The sequence below is a fragment of the Ictidomys tridecemlineatus genome, chromosome 11, assembly GCF_052094955.1.
Source record: "Ictidomys tridecemlineatus isolate mIctTri1 chromosome 11, mIctTri1.hap1, whole genome shotgun sequence".
In the NCBI taxonomy this organism is placed as follows: Eukaryota; Metazoa; Chordata; class Mammalia; order Rodentia; family Sciuridae; genus Ictidomys; species Ictidomys tridecemlineatus.
Genome location: NC_135487.1, coordinates 21791908 through 21818193, shown reverse-complemented (window position 1 = coordinate 21818193; position 26286 = coordinate 21791908). Strand labels below are relative to the sequence as shown.

Here is a 26286-nt window from a genome sequence, read left to right as displayed (position 1 = left end):
CTCAGTGGTTAAGTGCCCCTGGGTTCAATCCCTGGTACCAATAAACAAACAAATAAATATAAAACCATTCTTCTTATACTTTTTTAAAAATAGTTTTATTAAAGTATAATTTACACACCATTAAATGCATATATCATTTTTCAGTGGTGGTGTGGGGAAGATTTTAAAAATCACGAATAGAAGCTTTCTGACATTGAAGTTAACCTAGTCTCTTGTCTCTCTGTCCACCCCTCTGTTTCCCTCCTCACACTGGTCCCTTCCCAGGACCAGTATCTATAGTGATGTAGAAGACTCTTCTTCCTTACCTGGGCCTTTAAAAGGAGATTTTACCTAGATGACTCCTGAGGTTCTTGCAGATATGAATTCAGGTGAGTTAGTAGTCCTAGTTTTTATCCTATGGAAACTTGTTTTTAGGGAAGAAGGATCTGGTAATCTTATTCTCATTACATGAAAATGGCTTATGAGGCCCAGTTTATTTTTTTCTCTTGTGATGTTTGAATTTTAATAAAAGATGAACTGCCAGTTTGGCTTTAAACCAAGAAGGAAAATGTCCAAGTGTGCATTTTCTACACATATAAACTTGAGGACAGGATAGGGAATATGTTTGGGGGAGGGTAAGGCAATCTTTTCAGCATCCTTGAAAACATAGCAGTAGTCAAATTAGGATCACTGATATGATTGGTAATGGGGTCCAAGAAGTTATCACTAAAGGAACTGGGACCCACTGTTGGGGAGAAAGTCAAGCTTCTGACCATAGCACCGGACAGAATTAAGAAAGCTCTGCACCATGGGGGAAGGAGTCTTCTCAAATTTACAATGTGACCTTGATTGCCCCACTTAACCTGGTGCTTTGAGGTCTCAGTGTGTAGAAACATTATCTGGTCAGAGAGCATATATTAAACATTTATACAGGCCCAGATAATCTAAGTCACTCTGCAAGAGTGTCTATAATGAAGAGTTTACACTCTTAAACCAACATCCAGAACACAAGTAGATTGTAACCACATTCTCATTAGAAGCCAACCCATAGTGGTTGAGGGTGTGGGGCCTGGAAAAATACTCTTGAGGTCTGAGTTCCCCTGGAAAAATATCTGTTGAGTTCAAATCCTCCAGGCTTTATCCTATACTAGTGAGGTGACTTTGGTCATTCGGATTGCTGTTACTGTTTCCCTACAGAATAGGGATAATAGAGTAAGAATAGGGATAATAATATAAAACAGGGATAGTATTACCTCCTGGAATTGAAAATTAGTTAACATAAAGTGATCAGAACATCTCCTGGTACATAGTAAATGCTTAATAAATGTTAGCTGTGAGCATTATTACTTCTTAATCCCTTGTTGTAGGGAGATTTGCTGCCTCAGTTCCAACAGGGCTAGCTTCAGTTATTAATAAATTCTTTGATATTTTCCTCCTGCCAAACAGAGAAATTGAGTTGCAAGGTATCAGGATATGCTGTGAACTAAACCTAAGAAGCTCCACTGTTAGTTCTCGGGACTGCCTTGGGCAGATCCCCGCCCCCTAGGGCCTCAGTTGCCCCATCTGTAAGATGAAACCAGGAGGCTGAGCCGAGTTCCTCAACTTTTCCCTCTTCCAATCCTTGTCAGTTCCTGTAGTCGTTTTTTTCTTCCTTTGGTCAAAATCCAGTTTCACCTTATGGTGGTGGAGATGGGTATCCTTATTGATTGCCAATGGCCCCTGGGAAGTATCTGGAAGGAGGCCACAGCCTTCTAGTCCTCTGGGGCCCACACCCTGCTTCAGCCAAAGTTTTCCAGCTCCAACTGGCAACAGGAGAGGGAACTCTGGCTGGCCGGAGACCCCTACCCTACCCGCAGCGAGCCTAGAGGTCTCCTGGAATTCACAGCTTCTGGGCTCCTGCAAAGTGCGTCCCGCAGGGGAGTCTTGGGGGTCTAGGAGGCAGCTGAGAGCAGGCTGCCGGCGGTCGGCGTGGGACTCCTAGAGGCTTCCTGCGCAAGCTGATTGGCAAGGCAAGAGTAGTGGGTGACGAGAGCTCTCAGCCAGCTGGAACCGTCGCCCTGTCCCCTAAGCCCTGGTCCCTGTAAAAGAGGGCTGTAAAATTCCGGAAGAGAGATTAGAGTCAGGGGATGGGTGGGGCGGTGAATCAGTACATTCCTCCTCCTGCCCCCGCCCCTTCTCCTCCTTGGTTATCACTCTTGAGAGGGTTGGGCCCTCTCACGGCCTTCTCCTGACCGATCCATTGGCAGGGGCCAGGCGAGCTCAATAGTGGTAGGCGGGAACCTCCCATGCTCATCTGAACTTTGTAAAGCCCGGATCATTTATTTTGCAGTTTATGACCCCACTTGGTTTTAGTTGTTACTTCCAACTGAGATGTTTTTTTTTTTTTTGTTTTGTTTTTTTTGCACTGGGGATTAAACCCAGGGAACTTCACCACTGAGCTCCAGCCCCTTTGTCAAAATTTTACTTTGAGGCTGGGCACCATGGTGCATGCCTGTAATCCCAGCGATTTGAGAGGCTGAGGCAGGAGGATTGCAATTCGAAGCCAGCCTTAGCAATGTAGTGAGGCCTTAAACAACTTAGCAACATCCTGTTTCAAAATTAAAAATAAAAAGGGCTGGGGACTTAGCTCAGTGGTAAAGCTCCCTGGATCAATCCCCAGTACAAAATTTTTTGAGACAAGGTTTTGCCAAGTTGCTGAGGCTGGCCTCAAATTTGCTAAATTCCTGCCTCAACCTTCTGAGTCCCTGAAATTACAGACCTGCACCAGCCTCTGGGCCCAACTGAGTCCTTTTCATAAGAGTACTTCATAAGTGTCAGTATATTCCTTAGTAGCTCTGGCTTATTGAGCAGTCCCTTACTATGAGACAGGGTACCCTCTATTGCTTTTCTCTTCCTAATTTTTTTTTTTTTTTTTAGTATTAGAGGCAAGGAATCAGAAGGCCCAATGAGGATAGGTAAATTCCTCAAGGTCACCAAGTGGCAAAGCCAGAAATAACCCCAGCTCTGTTGGTTGCATACATTTCCCACCACACCCTGTCATTTCCTTTACTTAGGTCATTGAAAGGCAAGACTTGTTTGTTAGGGGGTAGGAAAGTAACTTTTATGGACCACCTTCCCCTGTGCCAGCTACTCTAAATATACTTTTTTTGGGGGGGGAGGATACTGGGATTGAACTCAGAGGCACATTACTACTGAATTACCTCCCCATTTGGTTTCTCTAAGTTGTTGAATCTGGTCTCAAACTTGAGATGAGGCTAACCTCCAACTTTTGATTCCCCTGGCTCACCCTCCAGAGTTGCTAGGATTACAGGCTGTACAAATGCCTGGACCACACCCATATTTCTTTTCATTCTCCTCAACACCACCCCCCTGTATTGGGGATTGAACCCTGGGTCTTCTACCATTGAGCCACATTCCCAGCTCCCCTTTTAAGATCAGTCTGTCTATATATCTAGTTATGATTTTATTTATTTATTTTGCAGTGCTGAGGATCAAATTCAGGGCCTCATGCATGCCAGGAAAATGCTCTACTACTGAGTCACATCCCCAGCCCCTATTTCTTTGGACAGGGTCTCACTAATTTGTGAGGCTGGCTTGAACTTGCAATCTTCCTGCTTCAGCTGCTGGAGTATCTGGGATTATGGGCATGTACCAGCATGCCTGGCAATCTCTAATGTCTTTACAGTGTTTGTCAGTTTACAAAGAACTTTCAAGCTCATCATTTCAGAGCTATCATCCCATATGATAGAGGAGGACAGAGTTTTTTTCATGAAGACATCTGTCCACTGTCACAAACCTAATAGTAAGTAGCAGAGTCTACAGCTTTATATTTATTTATTTTTATATATGAGGTCTTGAAGTCCTGGGTTCAAGTGATCCTCCCGCCTCAGCTTCATGAATAGCTGGAAATATAAGTACATGCCACTGAGTGTAGGTTAGAGCCTGTTTTATTTTATTATTATTATTTTATTTTTTGGGTACCGGAGATTGAATTCAGGGTACTTGGCCACTGAGCCACATCCCCAGCCCTATTTTGTATTTTATTTATAGACAGGGTCTCACTGAGTTGCTTAGGGCCTTGCTAAGTTGCTGAGGCTGGCTTTGAACTTGCAATCCTCCTGTCTCAGCCTCCCAAGCTGCTGGGATTACAGGCCTGTAATTTTAAAATGAACTCAACAGAACCAGTGATATCAAAGCTAATTCCATTTATTCATTCTACAGTACTGAGTACCATTCTAATAGTATTAATATTTAGCTAATATTTATTAAACACTTAACACGTGTCCATCACAGTGTTCCATGAATATGTACACTAACTCCTTCAGTTTCCAAAAACACATTTTATGAGATGGTGTTACCTTTTCCATTTTATAAATGGGGAAATTGAGACTCAGAGATATGAAGTACCTTTCCAAGGTTACATAGCAACTACATGGCAATGCAAGAATGCCAGATAAAACAGCATGGAGGCCCATTGTGGGAACTAGGCACCTGGGTTGTGTTTGAACATCAGGGCTTGCATTTCTTTGCCATATCATCATTACTCTTTCTCCAACCCATGTGTGTGGCAGGCCCACACAGCTCCTGCTCTCAAGGAGCTAACACTCTATAAAATCAGCCAAGAATGCTGCCAGTTTTGCCTCACAGGGACACTGGGAGGATTAATAAGCAAATGGCACTTGGAATGCTTCCGCAAAAGTCCTGGATAAACTCAGGGCACTTATGTATGAAATTCACTGCCAAGGGTGGATCATGATTTAATAAGGTGCCTGCAGCCCAGTTCCTGATTTGTTTGAGGTGTAGAGGAAGTAAAGCCAATTACAGCCTTCTTTGGGAAACCATTTGTAGGTCAGAAGCTAGGGCATCTCTCTGCTGGCCTGGGGATAAGGGAAAGTGGTAGTGTCACTGTGGTCAAAGGCCTTTCATTCTTAGAGATGTCTTTCCAACATCCCAGAAAGGTTTCCAGCTTACTCTGAGGAACACTGATAATTGACACAAGTCATGAATTAACATCATGATTATTTAGGCTCCACAGGAAGACAAACCTGGGCTGAATCTTGCTTCTGTTATTTCGTCTCTCTGAGCTTCCATTCCCTTTTAAAATGGCATAATAATATCTTACTCATAGGGTTATTTTGAAGCATAAACTTGATAATATATTTAAAAACACCTTGCTCAGGGCTTGGAATAGAGTGAATGCTTAATAAATGGCCATTATCATAGCCATTATTGTTATCCTTATGTTGTTATAGTATTTACTGATATTTTAGGGCTGGGCTAAGAGCCAGATGGAGGGAAGATTCATTCATTTGTTCTACAATCTAGTAGGTTGCCCTAAGTAGATGAGTCTAAGCAGGGGAAAATCATGAAAATAGGCATTCACAATATAGTATTATAAGTGGTATGGCCAGGATTGCATAAGGTGTTTTGAGACTTTAAGAATCACTAAGAAGGAGATGCAGCAAGTTTTGGAGAGAAGGTTGTTCTCCATTTGCAATTTGATTCTAGGAAGTGGAAAAGACTACCTGCTGGAGGCAGGTAGAATGCACGCACTAGCTGAGCCTGTGCTTCTTCACCAGAGATCCTTGTTTCTGATCTGTAGTCCCTCTTGCTCCTCAAGGCCTTTCAACTCCCACACAACCCTACCGGCCAGCCTTGCCCTAGAATACCCCCTCCTGGGCCACCTGCTGGTGGTAAACATTCCAAGTTCTGATGCCGCTGAGTCATAAGGCCCTTCTTTTTAGCGCTAAGCTTTAATGGAAGCCTTCTGGTCAGGAGCAATGCCATAGGTCCACCTCGTGAAGAACTAATGATGACTGACCACTGCTTTTCCCCTTAGGGCAGGATGAACATGTGTGTGGTAGTAAGGTGGGAGAGAAGACAGCCCAAGGGACAACTTCATTTCCTTCTAGAAAGGTGCTAGTTCTGGGCAACTGGGATTTCCAGGGTGGACAGAACTCCCCGGCTCCCAACTCTCCTGGCGGAGCCTCCCCTCTTCCTCCCAAGCCACCCTCCAAGGCCTTTCCTAGCTGCCATCTGGCAGTGGCCCGAACCAGTCTCTCAACTCAATGGTGACCACATTTTCCAAACCAAAACTCAGGACGCATGATTTGGCAAAGAATTTCTGGCCAGCTTCCAAGGCAAAAGGATAAAACCTTTCCACTGGAGAATCTCTAGAATAATCTACGTCATTAAATGGGACATTAGTTAGGTTGGAAACCTTGAAATGCAGGGTCTTTCTTCAATCAGGCACTTTTTCTATATATTATTGTTACGTGAAGAGCCCAATGAAGTGGTTTATTTCCATTTAGTAGTGGAGAATACTTAGGAAATCACTTGGCCAAGCTCTTTCATCCTACAATCTGAGTTTTGGTCAAGGAGAGTTCTTACTTCTGTGCTTATGATCTTGCTGGAGAAGGTGGGGGGTGGGAAGCAGCGCAGAACTATCCTGCGAGAAGATGCGCAAGCCTTTTGAGGCCTCCAGGAAGGGCAGCCAAGAACTCAGCTGCCCCGTTCTCACTTCTGAGTTGGAAATCCCCGAGCACAAGACTCGGTTGCCGCCCCGTCCCATCAACATCTGGCTCCGGGATGAGCGGCCCGGGAGCGGGAATCAGCACTACGACCTTGGGGTCACCCGGCAGTCCTGGGTCCTTGACCCAGCCCAGGTGCGGATGGGCGGGCCGCAGCCTGGGCTGGTGACTCTCTGGGTCACGCTTGCACCCCCTCCCCGGTCACATGGACGCGCCTTCCGTCGCCAGGAGTGCGGAGCGGAACGAATCACGAAGAGGAGGAGCGGGGGAGGCGCTGAGGGCAGTGGGTCAGCGCCCCGTGGGGCAGGTGGGCGGGCCCAACTGCCTGCGAGCCAGCCGCCAGCCAGTCAGTGGCTCGGAGGGCGGGCCGGCGGCCGCGCGCGCCGCGCCCCGCAGCGCCCCCTGAGGGGCGGCGGCGGGAGCTGGTTCCGGCTGCGCGCGCAGCGGTGGTGGCGGCGGCGCGATCGGCCAGGCTGTAACCGTCGTCCGTCCGGGAGCGGCTAGAGCGGCAGCGGCGGTCGGGCACGGCGCGAGGCAACACCACAGGACAGCGGCGGCAGCGGCGGCAGCAGGAGACGCAGCGGCGGCCGCAGCAGCAGCAGCAAGACGGACTCGTGGACACGCTCCGCCGCCGCCGCCGGGCCGGGCCGGGTGTCGCGCGCCGAGGCTGGGGGGGAGTCGTCGCCGCCGCCGCCACCGCTACCGCCGCCGCCGCCGCCGCCGAGGTGACTGAGGAGAGAGGCGCCTCCTCGCTCCCGCCGCCGCCGGACTTCAATGCCCAGTCCCCAGCTCGCCAGCGTGAGTGCGCCCCTCCCGGGCGGCCCCGCGTCGGGGCCTCGGGGAAGGGGAGGGCGGGAGGCGCCGCTGCCATTAGTGCAGGCCCGAGACACGTCCCCGGAAGGAGGGCCGGCCCGGGGGCGGGGAGCGCGGCCGGCAGCGTGGAGCGCCAGGGTGGGTGAGCGAGCGGGATCGTGTGTGTGGAAGAATGTGGGGCGTGTGTGCGCGCGGGGGGGAGCGCGTGTGTTGGGCGAGAGTGTGAGTGTCCTTGTGGGAGCGCCGGGAGGGGAGAGTGGGTGGGGGGAGAAAGTACGGGGTGAGTGAGCGTGGGGGAGAGCGTAGGGAGGCAGTGACGGAGCGAGGGGAGCGTGGGGAGACTGGGGGCAGAGGCGGTGTAGGGGAGAAGGTGAGTAGCAGATGGGGGAGTGTGTAAGGGTGTGCCTGCATTTGTCCACCGTGTGAGCAGGCATCCCGGACGCCCTTCCCCTTGGTCTTTGTGTGAGGTGGTAGTGAACCCTGGTGTCTTGGGTAAGCGAGTTCCCTCCAGGAGCTTCTTGTCCCTGGGTCTTTGCGTTCAAGTAAAGAGGACAAGGTTGGAGGCTTCTCCCAGTGACACTGTTTTTTTTTTTTTCTTCTTAGAAAGAATGTGGCCTTTTATTTCTATAATTTTTTTTTGTCCATGTTTAGTGATATTGACACACATTTCTGGATTTTCAAGGATGTGGTTGCCATCCGGTCTTAGTCTGGGGGCTCAGACGTAACCAACATACTTGACACTTGCCCTAAAGCCTGCACTCTTGCCTGTATTCAGAAGCATAAACTTTTTTTTTTTTGTAAAGTTTGCTAATTTTTTCAGGTGAAAGGAATTTTATTGGTAGGTAAATTGAAACAGTATCTTTCGTGTTGTAACTCCTGTTCTTCTGGAGAAAAGTTCCTAAGAAATGACAATAGTATAACATTGATGAAGAAGAAACATAGGTTAATTTATTGTTTCCTGGAAGTTGTCAAGATACTTAAAGTGACTAGTTCTAGAATTCCTGTAAACATTCAGCAAAATGCTTGTCAATTTGGAGTCACCAGCTCTCAACCGCTACTGGATTAGTACTTGGCACTTACTTGTTGCCATGTTATATGTATTACAGAGTAATTTCCGGCAGGAAGTGAATGAAGTTATGCCTTGTAAAGTGTGCACAAGGAAAGGAAGGACACAGAAGGACATTATCAGGTTTCAGAATCACTTGCTGACATACCACTGGATTGGTGAAGATGCTAAGTTGTTTGCCAAGATTCTGATCTTGACTTTATTTATTTTTTGGGGTTGTGGGTACCTGGCATTGAACTCAGGGGCACTCGACCACTTAGCCACATCCCCAGTCCTATTTTGTATTTTTTTAGAGATAGGGTCTTACTGAGTTGCTTAGGGCCTCGCTTTTTCTGGTGCTGGCTTTGAGCTTCTGTCTCAGCATCCTGAGCTGCTAGGATTACAGGTGGCGAGTGTGCCTGTCTTGATTTTTGAAGTTGCATATTGAATAAACTGATGATTGTGGTGGACTTCCTCCCAATCTGGTGTTGTAGAAATAGGGACCCCCCCCCTTTGCTGGGGATTGAATCCATGGGTGCTTTACCCCGTCCTTTCAAATTTTTTTTTTTTTTTTTTAATTTTGATTTATGGTCTTGCTAAGTTGCTGAGGCTGACTTTGAACTTGAGATCTTCCTGCCTCAGGACTGGGTTTTCAGGATGTACTTCTACCACAACAGGCAAATTTAGAGATTCCTTTTTAAAATATATATTTATTTTTTACTTGTAGTTAGACACAGTACCCCCATTTCATTTATTTATATGTGGTGCTGAGGATTGAACCCAGGCCTCTGCACGTGCCAGGCAAGTACTCCACTGCTGAGCCACAATGCCAGCCCCAAATATAAGGATTCCTAATGAAGAGTTCCTTGATAGGGATTTCATATCTTAATACAATCTTAGAAGATAATATTATTTTTTGAATTTGGGAGTCTTTCAGTATGACAAGCAAAGAGTAAAGTTGTTCTTTTGACAATAGACAGAATTAGAATTAAAACCACTGGTATATAATTAGGTATAAATTTCATTATTGTGTTTTTTTTCTCAGTCACTAGTATTCTCTGCTTTCAGAAATAGTATTGTCACTGTTCAGGGATTAATTAATATTAAGTGCCTACTATGCTACAGGTGTTTTTTTATGTGCTCTGATTTAATTCTCACAACCACAATAAAGGAGTTAGTTAACCTTCATTTGCATTGATTTGACATATTTTGAGTTGCTTCTGTTTGCCAAGCACTAGGAATTTGGTGATGAGGTCCCATGGTGATGAGATAAAGAGAAACAGAATCAAAAGGTTGAGTAATTTGTCCCAGGTCACACAGATAATACATATGGAAGCTGGATTAAAAATTGAGGTATTTTTGATTCAAAAGTCCTGATATTTCTCTGTACCATACTTCCCTCTCAATAGATGGTCTCACTTTGAGATCTCTTATCCACATAGTGACCTAGCAGCTTGTACAGATGAGATCTATAGAAGTTAATGGAGAAGGCTGAATAGCTGGAGGCACAGCAGTGGTTTTGGGAGATGCTGACTTCAGGCTCTTAGAGGCCTAAACTAGGCTTTTATGTGGGAGGCAGATTTGCCTTGAAACTCTTGGGGCCCCAGGTTGTGTGCTTTGAGACAGTTTTTATGAGGCACCTGGGATATGTCTGGGAGAGAGAAGTGTGATTAAAGAAATGCAGCAGCCTTTTATGTTTTTTTTTTTTAATTTTTTATTTTTTTGTGGGGGAGGGGTAGGGGAGGAGTGTATTGGGGCTAACAGTCAACTGGAAGTTGCCACTTTGTTTCTCTGTTGAGATGTGTGTAGTACTTAAATTAGGAGATTGTAAAGATCTTGTGAGAAAATTCATGTGAAAGCACTTTGTTAGTTATAAATTAAATTACAGATGTTAAATATTACCACGAAGACTTTATGAAGGCAAAAATTTAACTGTCACATTTAGAGCTAGAAAAAGCTGGCGTTTTAGAACACCTTTACAAATGAAAAATAGTTTAGAACTGCTGAACCTGGTATTTTCTGACTCAGAACAGGGAGTCAGACCACTCCTTCTGTGATTCAGGCAAGTAATATTTAATATGAATGAACCAAGTTTATAGGCAGAAACGGTTTACAAAATCACTGAACTTTGATGGCAGTAGGGAAGAGTATGTTTGAATGCTTTTGCTTATAACATTTTTAGAAAGTCAGAAAGTCCTCTGTAGTGTATGTATGTACACACACACACACACACACACACACACACACACACAATTTACTTGAAAAAAAGTTGTGAACAAGATGGTCATGTTCTACCACTGAACAATATCCCTGAGCTCCTTTCTTGAACTTTTTCTTCATTTTTCCTTTAAAGGTAGTATTTCCTTATGTTGTAATTATAATTTTGAGACAGAAAGTTGAAATTCAGTAGGGATTTAGTTCGCAGAGTTTGTACTTGTTCCTTTTTGTTGGAATGTGAGTTGGTAATCAATGAATACTCTAGAAAAAGCATTCACAAATAAGATTTAGAGGAACAGTACATAAGTTTTCAGCTGTTGCTCTTGGAAGAGTGAAACTTGTTAAAGTAAAACCTAAGGGTTTTTCTTTTTATTTGTTTGTTTTCCTTTCAGGTTATAGAACTTGTTGAGAAGGATTGGGATATTTAAAAATTTTGAATAACTGGAAATCAGAGTCCATAGTTTTAAAATGGTGTAGTTTAAGTTATGTTTAATGAACAGGGTAGTGGTGGAGATCTAGTGGCCTTGGGATATTTGTAAAGTCCAACATTAAAGTTTAGGGCTTTAGGTTTCAACATTCTCTTTGTGAGAATCTTTTTTTTATAGCAGATCGCATCTTATTTAAAACTCAGTAATTTTGTGAGTAAGGGGTATTCTTTCAGCTTCACATAATTAAGGAAATTGGTTTATAGATTGCTGAATCCTAAGTTTTAAAATCTAGGTTAAAAGGTATTTGTAAGTAGATGATAGTGGGTAAAAATATTTTTTTTTTCCTCTTGAAGCTTAAAGTATTTAAATTGCTGTAGAGAACCATGGATGCCACCTATTACAATTGCTTTGAGGAAATGGTGACTTGAATATGTTAATCTGGAATACTAGAGTCTTTTCTTCATTTTCAGCCTCAGAAATATTATGTATAGAAGTGTTTGGTAGCTTCCTCCAATTATTTGTTTTATTCATTGAAACACATTCTCTAGTTCATTTGACTTCCTAGTTACTCTCTTGGGACTTGATGCCTTATAGGATTGCTTGGTGTAGAGCTGAAGTGGATGTTATATGTAAATCTTTTGTTTCTTGGAGTTATAGAACTCTAGGCTGAACCAGAAAATGTCATCACCCTAACACTTTCATGAAAGAAACTGTATACAATACTCTAGGCTGTCTACTTTCCACAGGTCCCCATGGTGAAGTTATCAGGATGCAGGTGAGAAAATAAGCCTTGGGTATGTCCTAAGTTAGTTTTCCCTGCACTGAAATTGACAGATAATACACATACATAGCACACATGCACTGTGTGTGTGTGCGTGTGCACACGCACACACACTCTTATGCATAATGAGGAGGGATAGGGATTGAACCTAGAGGCTTACCTCTGAGCTATATCCCCAGTCCTTTTTTCTTTTGGTACCAGGGATTGAACCCAGAGACGCTTAACCACTGAGTCCTTTTTTGTATTTTTATTTAGAGACACAGGGGGGTCTCACTGAGTTGTTTAGAGCCTTGCTAAGTTGCTGAGGCTGGCTTTGAACTTGTGATTCTCCTGCCTCAGCTTCTCGAGCCACTGGGATAACAGGTGTGTGCGGACTACCTGGCCCCAGTTCTTTTTGTAATTTTTATTTTGAGATAGAGTCTCACTAAATTGCAGAGGCTGACCTAGAACCTGGAATCCTCCTGCCTCATCCTCTTGAGTCACTGGGATTATAGATGTGCACCACTGTGTCTAGTTGCCTATATTTTTATTCAACTTGAATACATGTATTTTTTGTTTATTTGTACCAGTTTTCTCATTGATAGGTTCTGTTAACAGCATCAACTCCTATTTAAGTGGCCTGAGAACTAAATTTCATTATTTGAATATAAATTTATATTGTATTGTGTTGGCTTTTTAAACTATAGAGAATTTCAAGATGAGGATTTTCTGTGATTCTTTGCTAGTTGAGCCTGGTTTGAAAAAATATTTTGAGCATTAGAACACTCTTTACCTTTAGAGAAGTGGTGTATTTAATTCCTTTCATAGTATTTTTGGGTTGAAATTTCATTCTTCTCAGAAAATGTTAATTCTTTTGGCATAAAATGCACACATGATATATTTGTTTTACCAGATCACAAAAATTACTTTATATTTTTATTTCTGCAGTGGTCAGAAATGTTGGCTCTTAGTTAATGTATCATTTGACATGAATTCAAACTCACTATCAAGTCTGCTTTCTTCCATTGTTTTCGAAAAGTAAGATTTGAGCATCTTCTTTTCCCATTGTTTACTAGAAACATTTGCCAGGTTGAACTACCACTGTATTTGTAAATTTGGTGGGTATACATATTTGATATTTGTTGTTAGTAGCAAAGAAAATTGATAACCTTTTTTGTGTTCCATTACTTGTGAAAAGCCTATGGTGAGGGAAAAGAGTGCCTGGTTTGTACAGAAGGATATGAGTCATCAGTAGGATTTGTCAGCAAATTGAGAAGGATGTGATAGAGAAACAATATAGTGACATTCTTCATTCCAGATGTGTGGTCACAAACAAGCTTCCTTTTGGTTATTAGTTGAAATTTTGCAGATTTGGATCTTTCTGGGTGAAAAGCATGGAAAATATAAGTTCACCTTTGTTTTTCTAACGAGAGTTCCTCAACCAGTAAGATTTAGTTAAACTTATTTATATGTTCTCTAGAAAAAATAATTCAACTATCAGGATTTATTAAGTTGAGAATGTTTTGTTATGCTTTTTGGTAATTATGGGCCTTCTAAAATCAGAAGAATCAATACCATTACAGCAATATTTCCTCTTTTTTTCTTGACTGCTATTCTGCTTTAAAATTTTTAAGAGCTTTTAGTGCATTTGAATTGAGATGAAATTCTTTGCATGGTTAAGGACTCTCCAGAATTATCTAGCCAAATGCCTTACTCCTTTCTCAAGTCATACTATATCATGGTCTTTCACTGTTCCTACCAGTTCTGTAAGAAAAGTTTTGCCTTTTTCTCAGAAGACTTAATCCTATTTCATTCTTTCTATGCTTGCTTTTTCTTTTCAAAGTATGTAGCATTAATATGAGAACTTAAATCCCATCAAATATTTTTCACCCACATTGACTCTTCTAGGAGTTTAATCCTGGGTAGTGTTTGTATGGTATGTACATAGAATTGCAAATGCCTTTTCAAAGGTTGGATCTGCTCCTGGGTTTGGTGGCACAGCGTTTAATTCCAGCTACTGTTCCCAAGGCTGAAGCAGAAGGATTCCAAGTTCAAGGCCAGCCTGGACAGCTTAGTGAGAGCCTGTCTCAAAATAAATGAAAAGGGTTGGCTCAGTAGTAGAGTGTGCCCCTGGGTTCAGTCTCTAGTACCCAAAATAAAAATTTTAAAAAGTATTTTTTTTCTGCATTTTTGTATCGTTCCAAGGTAGTGGTTAATAGTATTTGGAGAAAAGAGGACAAGACAGATTGAATTTTGCATTATTTAATTGGAAAGAAAAGCAAGTTCAGCATGAATCCATGTTGAACTAAGCTAGTGAGAGAATAATAGTAGCCTCTTGACCTGACATGATGGAAATATTTCACCATTTTTACTTTACTGAAATTTATATATAATTGCAACATTTACTTTCTTTGTGTGGTTTTTAGAGGTGGTGAATGTTAGTTAACTGTGTTATGTGAAAATAAAATTTGTGTCATTATCTACAGTCAGTGAATGGAAAACATATTTAAAAGACCACCAACAGCATACACAGAGAGATAGCTGTGAAGTATAATGTGAATCAAGCAAGCTTAGGAGAGGAAGTGAAGTGCAATTTACCCGGTTTTAGGGGAAATTTAGACCAAAATGCTCTAATAAGCAGAAAAACTGGGGCTCAAACAAAAGAATTTATGCTGACAAGATGTATGTTGGAATGTTCTATGCTATATCCTGTACATGAGAGTTTCTGTCTCCCCTGGACAAAATGTATTGTGTCAGTACATCGGACAAAATGGGAAATGAGAGTGTTAAGCTAATCCATAAACTGCTAAATTCTGGAGCATGGTATATTTAAAATAATGCTAACAATGTTATGGAAGTTGTTGCTTTGCATGCTGCTTCTGTGCTCTAGGTTATTTTGAAAGGTAATTTAAATAACCTTTCCCAAGTATCTATTTTGCAATCTCAGGGAACTTGCAGCTGTTACAGTCATTCTAACTGTCCTGATATAGCCCAGAAAACATTTCACAGTGGTGTTGACAGGCTGAATCCAGGTGTCCTTTTGGATTTTTATAACTGAATTTGCTTTATTACAATTGAGGTTACGGGCTGGGGATGTGGCTCAAGTGGTAGCGCGCTCGCCTGGCATGCGTGCGGCCCGGGTTCGATCCTCAGCACCACATACCAACAAAGATGTTGTGTCTGCCGAGAACTAAAAAAAATAAATAAATATTAAAAATTCTCTCTCTCTCTCTCTCTCTCTCTCTCTCTCTCTCTCTCTCTCTCACTCTCTCTTTAAAAAAAAAACAATTGTAGTTACAAATTTTAAATATATTTATTTAGTAATGAAATCAGTTCAGTGAGTAGTTCTTAGTTTAATGTATGTAGAGAGATGTGGAAACATGAAAATGATTAAGACTTAAAATGTTCTCCAGGAGAATTGCTAAGCCTTTTGCGATTAAACATAGAAGGATGGAAGGAAGAGGGAAAACAAATGTTGGAGTTTAGTTTTATGGAAAAGCAACTTTTTTTTTTTTTAATTGGTGGTTCAAAACATTACAAAGCTCATTACATATCATCTTCCTGGAAAAGCAACTTAATTGGAGGTAGTTCTTATTGGTACAAGAAGGTTACTGCATTTGTTTAGAAAAAGAATGTCCTTATCTTTATAATAAAAAGGCTTGGGAGCCTTAAAATGCTCATTAAAGTTGTTTTAAACATAAAGCCCATAGAAAAGAGAGCCTTGATATCTTTGCCTAGAAATGAAAGTATGGATGAATAGAATCTATTTAATGCAATATTAAGACAGTAATTGAAAAGTTAGATTAATGCCCAATATTAGGATTATGAAGTTAGGGTTTTTTAAAAAATATTTTTAGTTGTAGATGGACATAATACCTTTATTTTATTTGCATGTGTGCACCCAGTGCCTCACATGTGCTAGGCAAGTGCTCTGCCACTGAGGTACAACCCCAGCCCCAGATGTTAGGGTTTTTAGTTTTTTTTTTGTTTGTTTGTTTGTTGTTTTGGTAGTAGTACTGGGGATTGAACCCAGGGCCTTGTGCATGGGAGGCAAGCACTCTACCAACTGAGCTATATTCCCAGCCATTTTTAATATTTTTAACCAGTATAATTTTATTTATTTTTTTAAAATTTTTTTTTAGTAGTTGATAGACTTTTATTTATATGTGGTGCTGAGAATTGAACCCAGTGCCTCACACATGCCAGGCAAGTGCGCTACTGCTGAGCCCCAGCCCCAAACAGTATAATTAAAAAAAAAAAAAAAAGTTTTAGAAAACCTGAAAATTGACAATAGTGCCACTTAGCTATTTAAATTTTATTTATGGAAGTAAAAATGACATTTTTGGACAAGAGATTCATCTGGAGAATTGCTAATCTTAGAGGAAAAATGAGGTACAATATTGAAAAGTAAATATTTTCAAGTCATTTAATATAATTTTTATAGTTATTTGTTGAGGTAGAAATAACTTGAAAAGGACAACTGCTAATCATCTGGGTACATACAAATTTGAAAACCACTCCCTTTTCATTTGGGTGGGAACAGGGCCCCACAGGACTTCAGTAAATAACTGTCACTGTTTTCTGAAGCAGGTGTGATTGTTGGTTAATTGCTTTTCTTTCCTTTCTGAGTGGCAGGACATGTATCTTCTGCTGATACTGAATGTTAAAAGATGTTTTCCTGTCATCAAGGTCAAATTTCTTTTTATGGAACTGATTATTGATTTCTGTACTGGAACTTGAGAATCAAGTTCAGTGAGGAAGTAGAAAAGTGGGAATAACCAAGGGAGTAACTATGAAACTTTTTTTTTTAAGCAATAAAAAAGCATTATGCTATTTTTAGCTTATTTACAGATACTTTCAATCCTAAATTTATGTGTATGTATATATATATATATATATATATTATTTAGTTTTTTAGTTTTAGGTGGATACAATATCTTTACATTTATGTGGTGCTGAGGATCAAGCCCAGTGCCTCATGCATGGTAGGCGAGCACTCTACCACTGAGCCACAATCCCAGCCCCTCAATCCTAAATTGTATAAAATTTGATGGATACCTCTTTATCAACTTCCTAGGACTGAAATTGGTGGGGATAGGGAAACAAATATTAATTTGAATCTTCTAAGTTTTCAGAAGCCAGATATATTCATTTTCTTTTGATAAATGGAACAGTAAAGGTGATGTACAGGGTAGTTGTTTTTGTAGGGCACCCATGAGTTAGGAGTAAGTCATGAAAGATGAGAACATTTTCATGTTGAGACTAATTAATCTGAAGATAAGTGCTTAATTAGTAAATGTGAGTTCTCCTTGGTTTCCAAGTCTTAATATACTTTCTCAAATGGTCAAAATGCAGTAGATAGAGTAGTACTTTACTAAAAAAAATTCCTTACTTTTTTTTTTTTTTTTTTTAGTAGTACCAGGGATGCTTATTCTCCCAGCTCTTTTGTTTATTTTTTAAATTTTGAGATGGGAGTCTCACTAAGTTGCTTGAAGCTAGCTTTGATCTGAAGATCCTCCTGCCTCAGCCTCCCAAATTGCTGGGATTATAGACATGAGCTTGAGTTTAGCAAGAATTTCCTTCTTTGGTTGAGATTTTATGGTCTAATGTTTGACAAGTCTCTGAGTATTAGGATAAACTTCTCTGAACTTTTATAATTACTGAGTTACTTGACATTTTCTCACAAACTCCATGTCTAATTTGTGGACAAATCCTTTTGGATTTACCTCAAGAGTGTATCTTGAAATACATCCTCTTATTGCTACTACTTTAGTCCAAGCTACCTTTATCTCTCTCCTGGATTGTAGCAACAGGCTCCATCTCTCTGTTTCCATCCTTATAATGTGTCTTTACATAGCAGTTAGATATTTTTAAAGTGTGTGTGTGTATATATATATTTTTTTTAATTTTCTTTTTCTTTTTTTTTTTGTACTGTGGATTGAACCCAGGGATGCTTTGCCACTAAGCTCTCTCTCTCTCTCTCTCTCTCTCTCTCTCTCTCTCTCTCTCTCTTTTTTTTTTGAGACAGGATCTCACTAAGTTTCTGAGACTCACCTTGAATTTTTAATCTTCCTGCTTCAGCCTACCTAGTCACTGGGATTACAGGCGTGTTCTGCCACACCTGGCAAATTGTCATTCTTGAATGAAATCCTTTACTGAGTTCTGAATAAAAGTCATTCTTATAGTGCCTGTAAGGCTCATTTACTTCTCTGATTCTGTTTATTCCTTTGTCCTCTTTGTTGTTGTAGCACTGGCCCCCTTGTTTCTAGAACAAGCCAAGCATGAAGCATGTCGCTACCTCATAATCTTTGCTATAGCTAATCTCTTTGCTTGAAATGCTCTTCTAGTATCTGTTTGGTTTACACCCCCAGGTCTTTGATGATAAAATGTTACTCTTTTCAGCAAGACCTTATTTGATAGGCTTATTTATAATTGGAATCCTTCATTCCTTTTGCTCTGGCAGTTCCCCTACTTTGCATTTTTCTCCATAACAGTGATACCCACCCTCCCGATAAGAAGATGCATCCTTGTAGGACTTTTTTTTTTTTTTTTTTTTTAATATTTATTTTTTAGTTCTCGGCGGACACAACATCTTTGTTGGTATGTGGTGCTGAGGATTGAACCCGGGCCGCACGCATGCCAGGCGAGCGCGCTACCACTTGAGCCACATCCCCAGCCCCCTTGTAGGACTTTTTGCTTGTTTATTCTTCTTGCTTGCTTCCCCTGTAAGAGTATGTGGTATATAGTATCTGTTCAATAAATATTTGAATTAATTTATAAATTATGAATTAACCCATTATTTTGGTACTGGGAATTGAACTCAGGGGCACTTAACAACTGAGCCACATCTCCAGCCCTTTTTTTCTTTTATTTAGAGATAGGGTCTCAGTGAGTTGCTTAGGGCCTTGCTAAATTGCTGAGCTTGGCTTTGAACTCGGCAGTCCTCCTGCCTCAGCCTCCTGAGCTGCTGGGATTATAGGTGTGCACCACTGTGCCAGTTAATAAATTCTTAAGTAGATGTTTGTAAAGAAATACTAGTTTTTCATTTGGGGATTTTTTTTTGTGGGGGGGGTGTTCTGGGTATCGAACCCAGGGCCTCACACCTGGTAGGCCAGCCCTCTAGCTTTTCATTGGGATAAATTCTTTACTATTGAAAGAGTAGATTATTTGTACTTATTTTAATGGGAAGTGCAGGTTTTTTTTTAATTAATAATTTTAGTTGTAGATGGATACAGTACCTTTATTTTGTTTATATAGTTTTATGTGGTGCTGGAGATCAAACCCAGGGCCTCATACATACTAGGCAAGTGCTCTACCACTGAGCTATAACCCCAATCTCGGGTTTATTATTATTATTACTATTACTATTATTATTGACATAAAATGAATTTGTTTTAGAAAAACATTATTGCAGCTATTTAAGTCTTTTTTTTTTTTTTTTTTTTTTGGTACAAGGAATTGAACTCAGGTGCACTTTACCACTGAACTATATATCCCTAGTCCTTTTTTGGGACAGGGTCTCTCTCCCTAAGTTTCTGAGGGGACCCTTTAAGTTGCTAAAACTGGCCTTGAACTTGTAGTCCTCCTGTCTGAGCCTCCCTGGTTGCTGGGATTACAGGTGTTGGCCATGGTGCCCAGGTTGAATTATGCTTTTACATTGCTTGATTATAGAAACTAAGCCAACTCAAATTTGCATGACTTCCTGTAGAATTTCTGGTAAGAAAAGTAACATAGTAAACATGCTTACTTGCTCTTTGCTTTTAGATTTTATTTCCTCTTATCTAGAACTTTTTTTTTTTGCACATTATGTTATAATGTGCTGTTTTAATTTAGTGAATACTGGCATAGACCATCAAATTAGAGGATTTATTGTATCATTTAATTTGGAGCTAAAAGTTTTTTTTTGTGTGTGTGTGTATGTGTGTGGAAAGCCTGGGTGGGAGAGGCTTGATAGAATTTTTAAAAGAATGTACAGTGAAATTTGGTTAAATCAAATGGGGCTGCTTTTATAAAATCCCTTTCTTGAATTTGTTGTATTTGTATTTGAACTTAGAATTGTAGTCGGTAGGCAGGACATGAATTTTGCTTATTTATTGTTTTTAACAGAAGAAAATACTTGCCTGGAGTTGTGTAGTTACAGACCTGCCTGGGCCAGAGGGATTAGCCCTTTAGAGGCTTTCTAATCCTATGATCATAGCACTGTTAAAAACATAGTTAAATTGTAAATTGTTATAGGATTCTTTATCCTAGAACTCTAAGAAAATATATATATACACGGAAAAAATGAAAACAGTTCAAATAGTATATGCTAAGATAAATTATGCTCTTGACCTCCAACCTCTAGTCCTGCCTTCCCCACCCTTTCTCCACCCCCAGGAAACCACTGTTACCCTCTTATCTTTGTAACCTTCCAAATAGTCCTTGGGTATGAAAGCATATACAGTACTCAAAAGAAAATTACTAAACATACTATTCATTCTGTCATGTACCTTGGTCTTTTCACTTTGTCTTTTAACACTTTCCTTAACAGTTCATTATAGACCTGTTTTATTTTTAACTTCTGTGTAGTTTTCTATTTTACTAATGTGCTATTAAATGGTGGATATTGTATTGTTTCCTGCAATTTGGTTTTAGATTTTCATCTAGGTAAATATTAACAGTATACTATTGACCCTAGGTAATTAAGCTCTAACATACTCTTTAAAGTTGTAAGTTATCTCTTATCTCAGCTTGTTGTGACTCTGCTTGTTCTTATACCAGCTCCCTTTCCTCATTCTTTTCTTTATCCTTTCCTTCACTCCTTCTTCCTAATTTGAAAGGATTTCTGTCAGACCAACCTTTTGTTATGCTCATTTGTTGAAGATTGAAATATTGCCTATGAAATGGAAATGTCTCATGCATATTTTGAAAGTTAGGCTCTAGGGCTGGGGTTGTAGCTCAGTGGTAGAGTGAGGCACATGTGAGGCACTGGGTTCCATCCTCATAAAAATCAATAAAGTTGAATGTATTATGTCCATCTACAACTAAAAAAAATTAAAAAGGCTCTATAAAAGATAAAAGGTGGAGACAATATTTGGGCACATATTTGAATTTGACTGCTTTATATGTCAAGTATAACATGTAACATCATCTGGCAAATTAAAAGTTTTTTTTAGGGGGATGGGGGGGTGGTGCTGGGGATCTAACCCATTGCCTTGGGTGTGCTAAGCACATACTATACCACTGTGCTACATTCCCAGTCCAGTAATCAATTTTTACTTAGGTAGAGCAGAATTAATGCCAGAGACAGAACTTTATAAGAAAGTTTCCCTGCATTGTGTGCAGGTGCAGAATTGATGGTAAAATTCAGGGGTCTGCAACTTCTTCTGAGTACTTTACAGCTGTGACAGGTTGTTTATTTTTAAAGGCTGTTTGCTTTGCATTGTTATGTGTGTCACTAGAGTTAACATTAGTTTAGCTGAATTAACAGGTGCAAAATTTTTTACTTTTGATGTATAGTTAGTTGAATTCTTGGATTTGGAGGGAACAGAAACTTGCTTTTATTTTGTATTTCTTTCTTGTTCACTTTTTATTTCTATTTTATTTTTGTACTGGAAATTGAACCCAGAGGTGCTTAACCATGAGCCACATCCCAACCCCCCCCCCTTTTTTTTTCAGGAACTCACTATGTTGTTGAAGCTGATCTCAAACTTTAATTCTCCTGCTTTAGCCTCTTAAATTACTGGAATTATAGGCATGAGCCACCACTCCCAGCTTTATCGTGTATTAACATTGATAGGGGCTGGGGATGAGGCTCAAGCAGTATTGCGCTCGCCTGGCATGCGTGTGGCCTGGGTTCGATCCTCAGCACCAAATATAAACAAAGATGTTGTGTCCGCTGAAAACTAAAAAATAAATATTAAAAAATTCTCTCTCTCTCAAAAAAAATATATATTTAAAAAATATTTTAACATTAATAGAACGCACTGTTACTTTTGGCAGAAATTCTTTTTTTTAAAAGATGTTTATTTATTTATTTTTCGGTTTTTCGGTGGACACAACATCTTTCTTTGTATGTGGTGCTGAGGATCGAACCCGGGCAGCACGCATGCCAGGCGAGCGCGCTACTGCTTGAGCCATATCCCTAGCCCTGGCAGAAATTCTTGTCTTGGGACTTTCTACGTATTTTATTTTATTATTTTTACAGTGTCTGAGATTGAACCCAGAGCCTGGTGTGAGGTAGGCAGGCTCTACCACTGAACTGTGTCCTCATAGGAGCTCTTAGTATTAAGAATTGAAAATCTAAGGTTGGGGTTGTGGCTCAGTAGTAGAGTGCTTGCCTAGCAAGTGTGAGGCACTGTGTTCGATCCGAAGCACCACATAAAAATAAATAAAGGTATTGTGTCCATCTATGACTAAAAAAATATTTTTTAAAAAATTGAAAATCTAGGGCCGGGTTGTGGCTCAGTGGCTGAGCGCTTGTCTCGCATATGTGAGGCACTGAGTTTAATCCTCAGCACCATATAAAAAATAAATACTCAAAATAAAGATATTGTGTCCATGTATAACTAAAATTTTTTTTATTGAAAAATCTAATGATGAATTATCATTATCCTTGGAAGTAGTCTTCTAAACTGAGTTTGGAGGAATAAAATGGGATAAAGCTTGTTCTGTTTGCTAAGCAAATTCTGGAGTCTAGGTAGAAAACTTAATGCTAGAGCTGTAACCTTTTAAGCCTAGCTGCCACTACAATGCTGGTCTTTCAGTGCCTTTGCTCAGCTGACACACATTAGCTGTGATAACATCGTTGAATCAAAGGGATTTAAACAGGTTAGAATTTCATGTGTTTTGCTCTGTACTGCATGCAAACCATTGTTCTTTGAGTAGTTGCTTTAATAATCTTCCCTTTTTATAAGGTCACAATTGCAGATGATCATTCAGAGAGATATTTGAAGAAAAGTTACACTTGCTTGAAAAAGATTGTGACTTGAAAAATATGTGGGCAACTTCAAAATTGAAGGAAAAAATAATTAGGGAGTTAGGAGACCTGAGTTCTTGTCATTGATTTGGTACTAATTATCATTGTGGTTTTAGTTGTCATTTTAATCTCTTTGAACTTTAAACATCTTTAATTTTCAGAATGGGGCTTCACAATCTTGTTAGACAATTTTCTGTCACTGAGCTTCACCTCCAGTACAAATAATATTATTTTAAAAATTTCAGTTTTTGTGGTGCTAGGGATTGAACTCTATCATCGAGCTATATCCTCGATTGGAGACTTTTTAAATAAGCGTTTATTGGTGGTTTGGGGAAGAGGCAAGTGAAAGAAGTTAGACCTTGTCTCTGTTTCCATAGGAGTTTGATTATGCCACATTCTCTGACTGAGCCAGCTATAAAGACTACTGTGTCTTAAAGCAGTAGGCCTAAACTAATATTAAAAATCTGCCACTTTTCTTTCTTGCCTTATATTTTGGTAGGAAATAATATTTAGGGTGGACAATGCTGTGTGAAGCATTGACCTTTAGATGACTTTGAGGCAGTGATGTGAAAAATCGAAAAAAGGTACACTAGACTAGAAATGAGAAGATGGGATTTATACATTATTTGAGTCATTAGGCATGGGTGATAAATTGGAAAAAATACATAGCCAATAGAAGACTTTGGTCTGGATTTGGACTCAATTTATTGTGTGATCGTAAGACAAGTCATTTTATTTCTTTGATTCTCTTTCCTCATTCCTCAAATGGAGTACAGCTACTCAGTTGTGAGGAAAAGGAAGTAATTTTTGAAAGTGCTTTATGAGCTTGTATTATAATTAGGGATCAGGGCATACATTTTTGATAGAAAGAAGTGAAAATTTGGTAAATATCCTCCACTTATTTGTAGATGTACTTTACACTAACCAGTGAATACATACTAAAGATCTAACCATCAAAGCAGAAAAATAAGGGTGTCTTTGTGAGGTTTTATAAAAAAAGAGTCCATGGAGAAAAGTTTTAAGTACCTCTAATCATTTAAAAATGATTTTAATGAATTAAAAAATATAGTTATTTTAAAATGAGTTGAAGCCTGGTGTGGTGGTATACTTCTGTTATCCTAGTGACTTGGGAGGCTTAGACAAGGAGGATGGAAAATTGGAGTCCAGCTGCAAGAATTTGGTGAGGCTCTAAATTGTCTTGAGGCAACTTAGATCCTATGTCAAAATAAATAAAAAAATTAAGGGGTGGGAATGTAAATCAGGGTATAGCACCCCTGGGTTAAAATCCTACTACATGCCCCCCCCCCAAAAAAAAAAAAAACTAAAAATAATTTATTGGCATAGAAGCTTCATGAAATAATAAAAACCCAATTTAAAAAAATAATAAAAGTATACTTTTAAGTCTCTTGATTTTTAAAACTCTTGGCATACCCTTAATCTTGTTCTTCAAGGTGGCAATAATTTAGAATTGGTGGTATTTTATGTGTCTTTGGCTGTTAAAGAATGTATTTTTGACTTAAGGCATATTTACTATGCTGTCAACCTTATTTCATTTACTTATGTTTTTCTCCCCTAGGTTTTTCGTTGGAATATACGTTGCACATTTATGGCGATTCTGAGCGTGAGGGCAGACTTCTGCCAGGCTCAGCACAGCGTTTTCGCTGACAAGTGAGCTTGGGGGTTCTATGTGCCATAATTAACATTGCCTTGAAGACTCTGGACACCGAGACTGGCCTCAGAAATAGTTGACTTTTTTTTTTTTATTGCAAGTATATTTCTTTTAATGACTCCAGTAAATTAAGCATCAAGTAAACAAAAGTGGAAAAACGACCTACACTTTTAATGTGTCTCACTAGTGCCTAAATGTAGTAAAGGCTGCTTATGTTTTGTATGTAGTTGGATTTTTTTGGACTCCGAAGGAATCCATCTGCAGACATTGAGGCCCAAGTTGAATTTGGATTGGTGTGGATTCTAAATACTTCTGCTTATCTTGAAGAGAAAAGCTTCATAAAGAATAAACAAGTTGAATAGAGAATACTGATTGTTAATAGGCATTTTAGTGGTCTTTTTTAATGTTTTCTGCTGTGAAACATTTCAAGATTTATTGATTTTTTTTTTCCCCAATTTTCCCCATCATACTCACACACACACACGCACGCTCACACTTTTTATTTGCCATAATGAACCGTCCAGCCCCTGTGGAGATCTCCTATGAGAACATGCGTTTTCTGATAACTCACAACCCTACCAATGCAACTCTCAACAAGTTCACAGAGGTAAGATTGTAGCATAGTCTACTTTTTGGATTGATATGTAGGTAAAAATCTCATTAAAGATTGACCTTGTTTTTTCAAAAAATCCTTGTAATTTTTGGAAGATTAACCTACCAGAACTGACCTGAATTAGGTTGAATTAGTTATAATAGGTTTTTGAAAGAATGCTAATAGAATTTGGGAATACATAGAGATTATCTAGTACAGTTTTTTCTTGTGTCTTTTTTTATATATATATACAGCTTTTTTGGTCATCCTTTCAATAATAAAAATAACATTTATTGAGCACAGCATGTAGTCAACATTAACAGTAAGCTATTTTATTATGCAGTAATCCATATTTGTGCTTAAGGTGACGTATACAAAAGTCCTCTGAGGTATACGTACCATTATTTCTTTCTAACAAATAACAAAATTGAGGTTCAGAGCCATTTAGTAACTTGCCTAATAATGACACATTATTTGTAGCAAAACTGGCACTTAACCAGGTCTGTCATACTAAAACCCACATTATACCTCAAATGTTCTAACCACCCTTGATGAAAAGTCACTCCAGAACTACTTAATAATAGCAGCCATCATACAAAGTACAGAAACTTGGAGGAAGATTATATCAGATCCTTGATCCCTCTGCCATTGGTAGTGGAGAAATGCTTTACTTCATTTGGTAAACATTTACATTATAAATTTTTCAATCATATCTAGGTTATTCAGTCTAAATGTGATTTCTGTTGATGTATGTATGGAATAGACTTAGCTTGTTGATTTCCTAGGGATTCTCATTTCATGGGTGGCATAGGAGAGGCCAAAAGAGGTGGGTTTTTTTTTTTTTAATTTTTAATATTTATTTTTGGTTCTTGGCAGACACAACATCTTTGTTGGTTTGTGGTGCTGAGGATCGAACCCGGGCCGCACGCGTGGCAGACGAGCGCACTACCGCTTGAGCCACATCCCCAGCCCCATCAAAAGAGGTTTTTTGACTTGTTCACAAAATCATGTCATAAACTTTTTTTTTCTCAGAACCAGGGGTTGAAACCAGAGGTGCTCAACCAGTGAGGCACGTCCCCAGCCCCTTTTAATTTTTTTATATTTTTATTTAGAGACATGGTTTCACTAAGTTGCTTAGGGCCTCTCTAAATTGCTGAGGTTGGTTTTGAACTTGTGATCTTCCTGTCTCTGCGTCCCAGGCCTCTGGGATTTCAAGTGTTTGAAAACCATTCAATGAATAACAGCGATTGAAGGTATCAACAGGTTGTCCACCCCCCATCCTCAGTTTTTTGCTTT

The 26286-nt window shown here is 39.7% G+C and overlaps 2 protein-coding genes and 1 non-coding gene across 4 annotated transcripts in view; 1 reads left to right on the top strand and 2 right to left on the bottom strand.

Annotated features, from left to right (window-relative positions):
• Nucleotides 1–4167: 4167 nt before the first annotated feature.
• Nucleotides 4168–24445, bottom strand: LOC144367985 (uncharacterized). The gene is made up of 2 exons (XM_078025819.1): nt 24306–24445; nt 4168–7307 (listed from the first exon to the last, which is right to left on the bottom strand). The coding sequence occupies exons 1-2, from the start codon at nt 24331–24333 to the stop codon at nt 6757–6759; spliced, it is 579 nt and encodes a 192-aa protein (XP_077881945.1). The 5' UTR covers nt 24334–24445; the 3' UTR covers nt 4168–6756.
• The window catches only part of Ptp4a2 (protein tyrosine phosphatase 4A2), a 30700-nt gene continuing 11587 nt past the window's right edge, over nt 7174–26286 (top strand). Inside the window, exon 1 of one of the 2 annotated variants that reach the window (XM_078025820.1) lies at nt 7174–7307. In XM_078025820.1, coding sequence (XP_077881946.1) covers nt 7284–7307 — 24 coding nt within the window. In that variant the 5' untranslated portion in view covers nt 7174–7283. Of the gene's footprint in view, nt 7308–24871; nt 25006–26286 lie in introns of those variants that run through there. The other variant, XM_005317733.4, reaches the window with a different exon arrangement.
• Nucleotides 15781–15853, bottom strand: Trnag-ccc (transfer RNA glycine (anticodon CCC)). The gene has a single exon. It is a non-coding gene; the product is annotated as a tRNA-Gly (tRNA).

Excerpts from the sequence above, each read along its gene's own strand:
- LOC144367985 (XM_078025819.1), bottom strand. The coding sequence starts at position 24,333 with ATGTGCAACGTATATTCCAACGAAAAAC. Across the intron at positions 7,308-24,305 it reads CGTATATTCCAACGAAAAAC|GCTGGCGAGCTGGGGACTGG; the intron begins CTAGGGGAGAAA and ends GGGCGCACTCAC.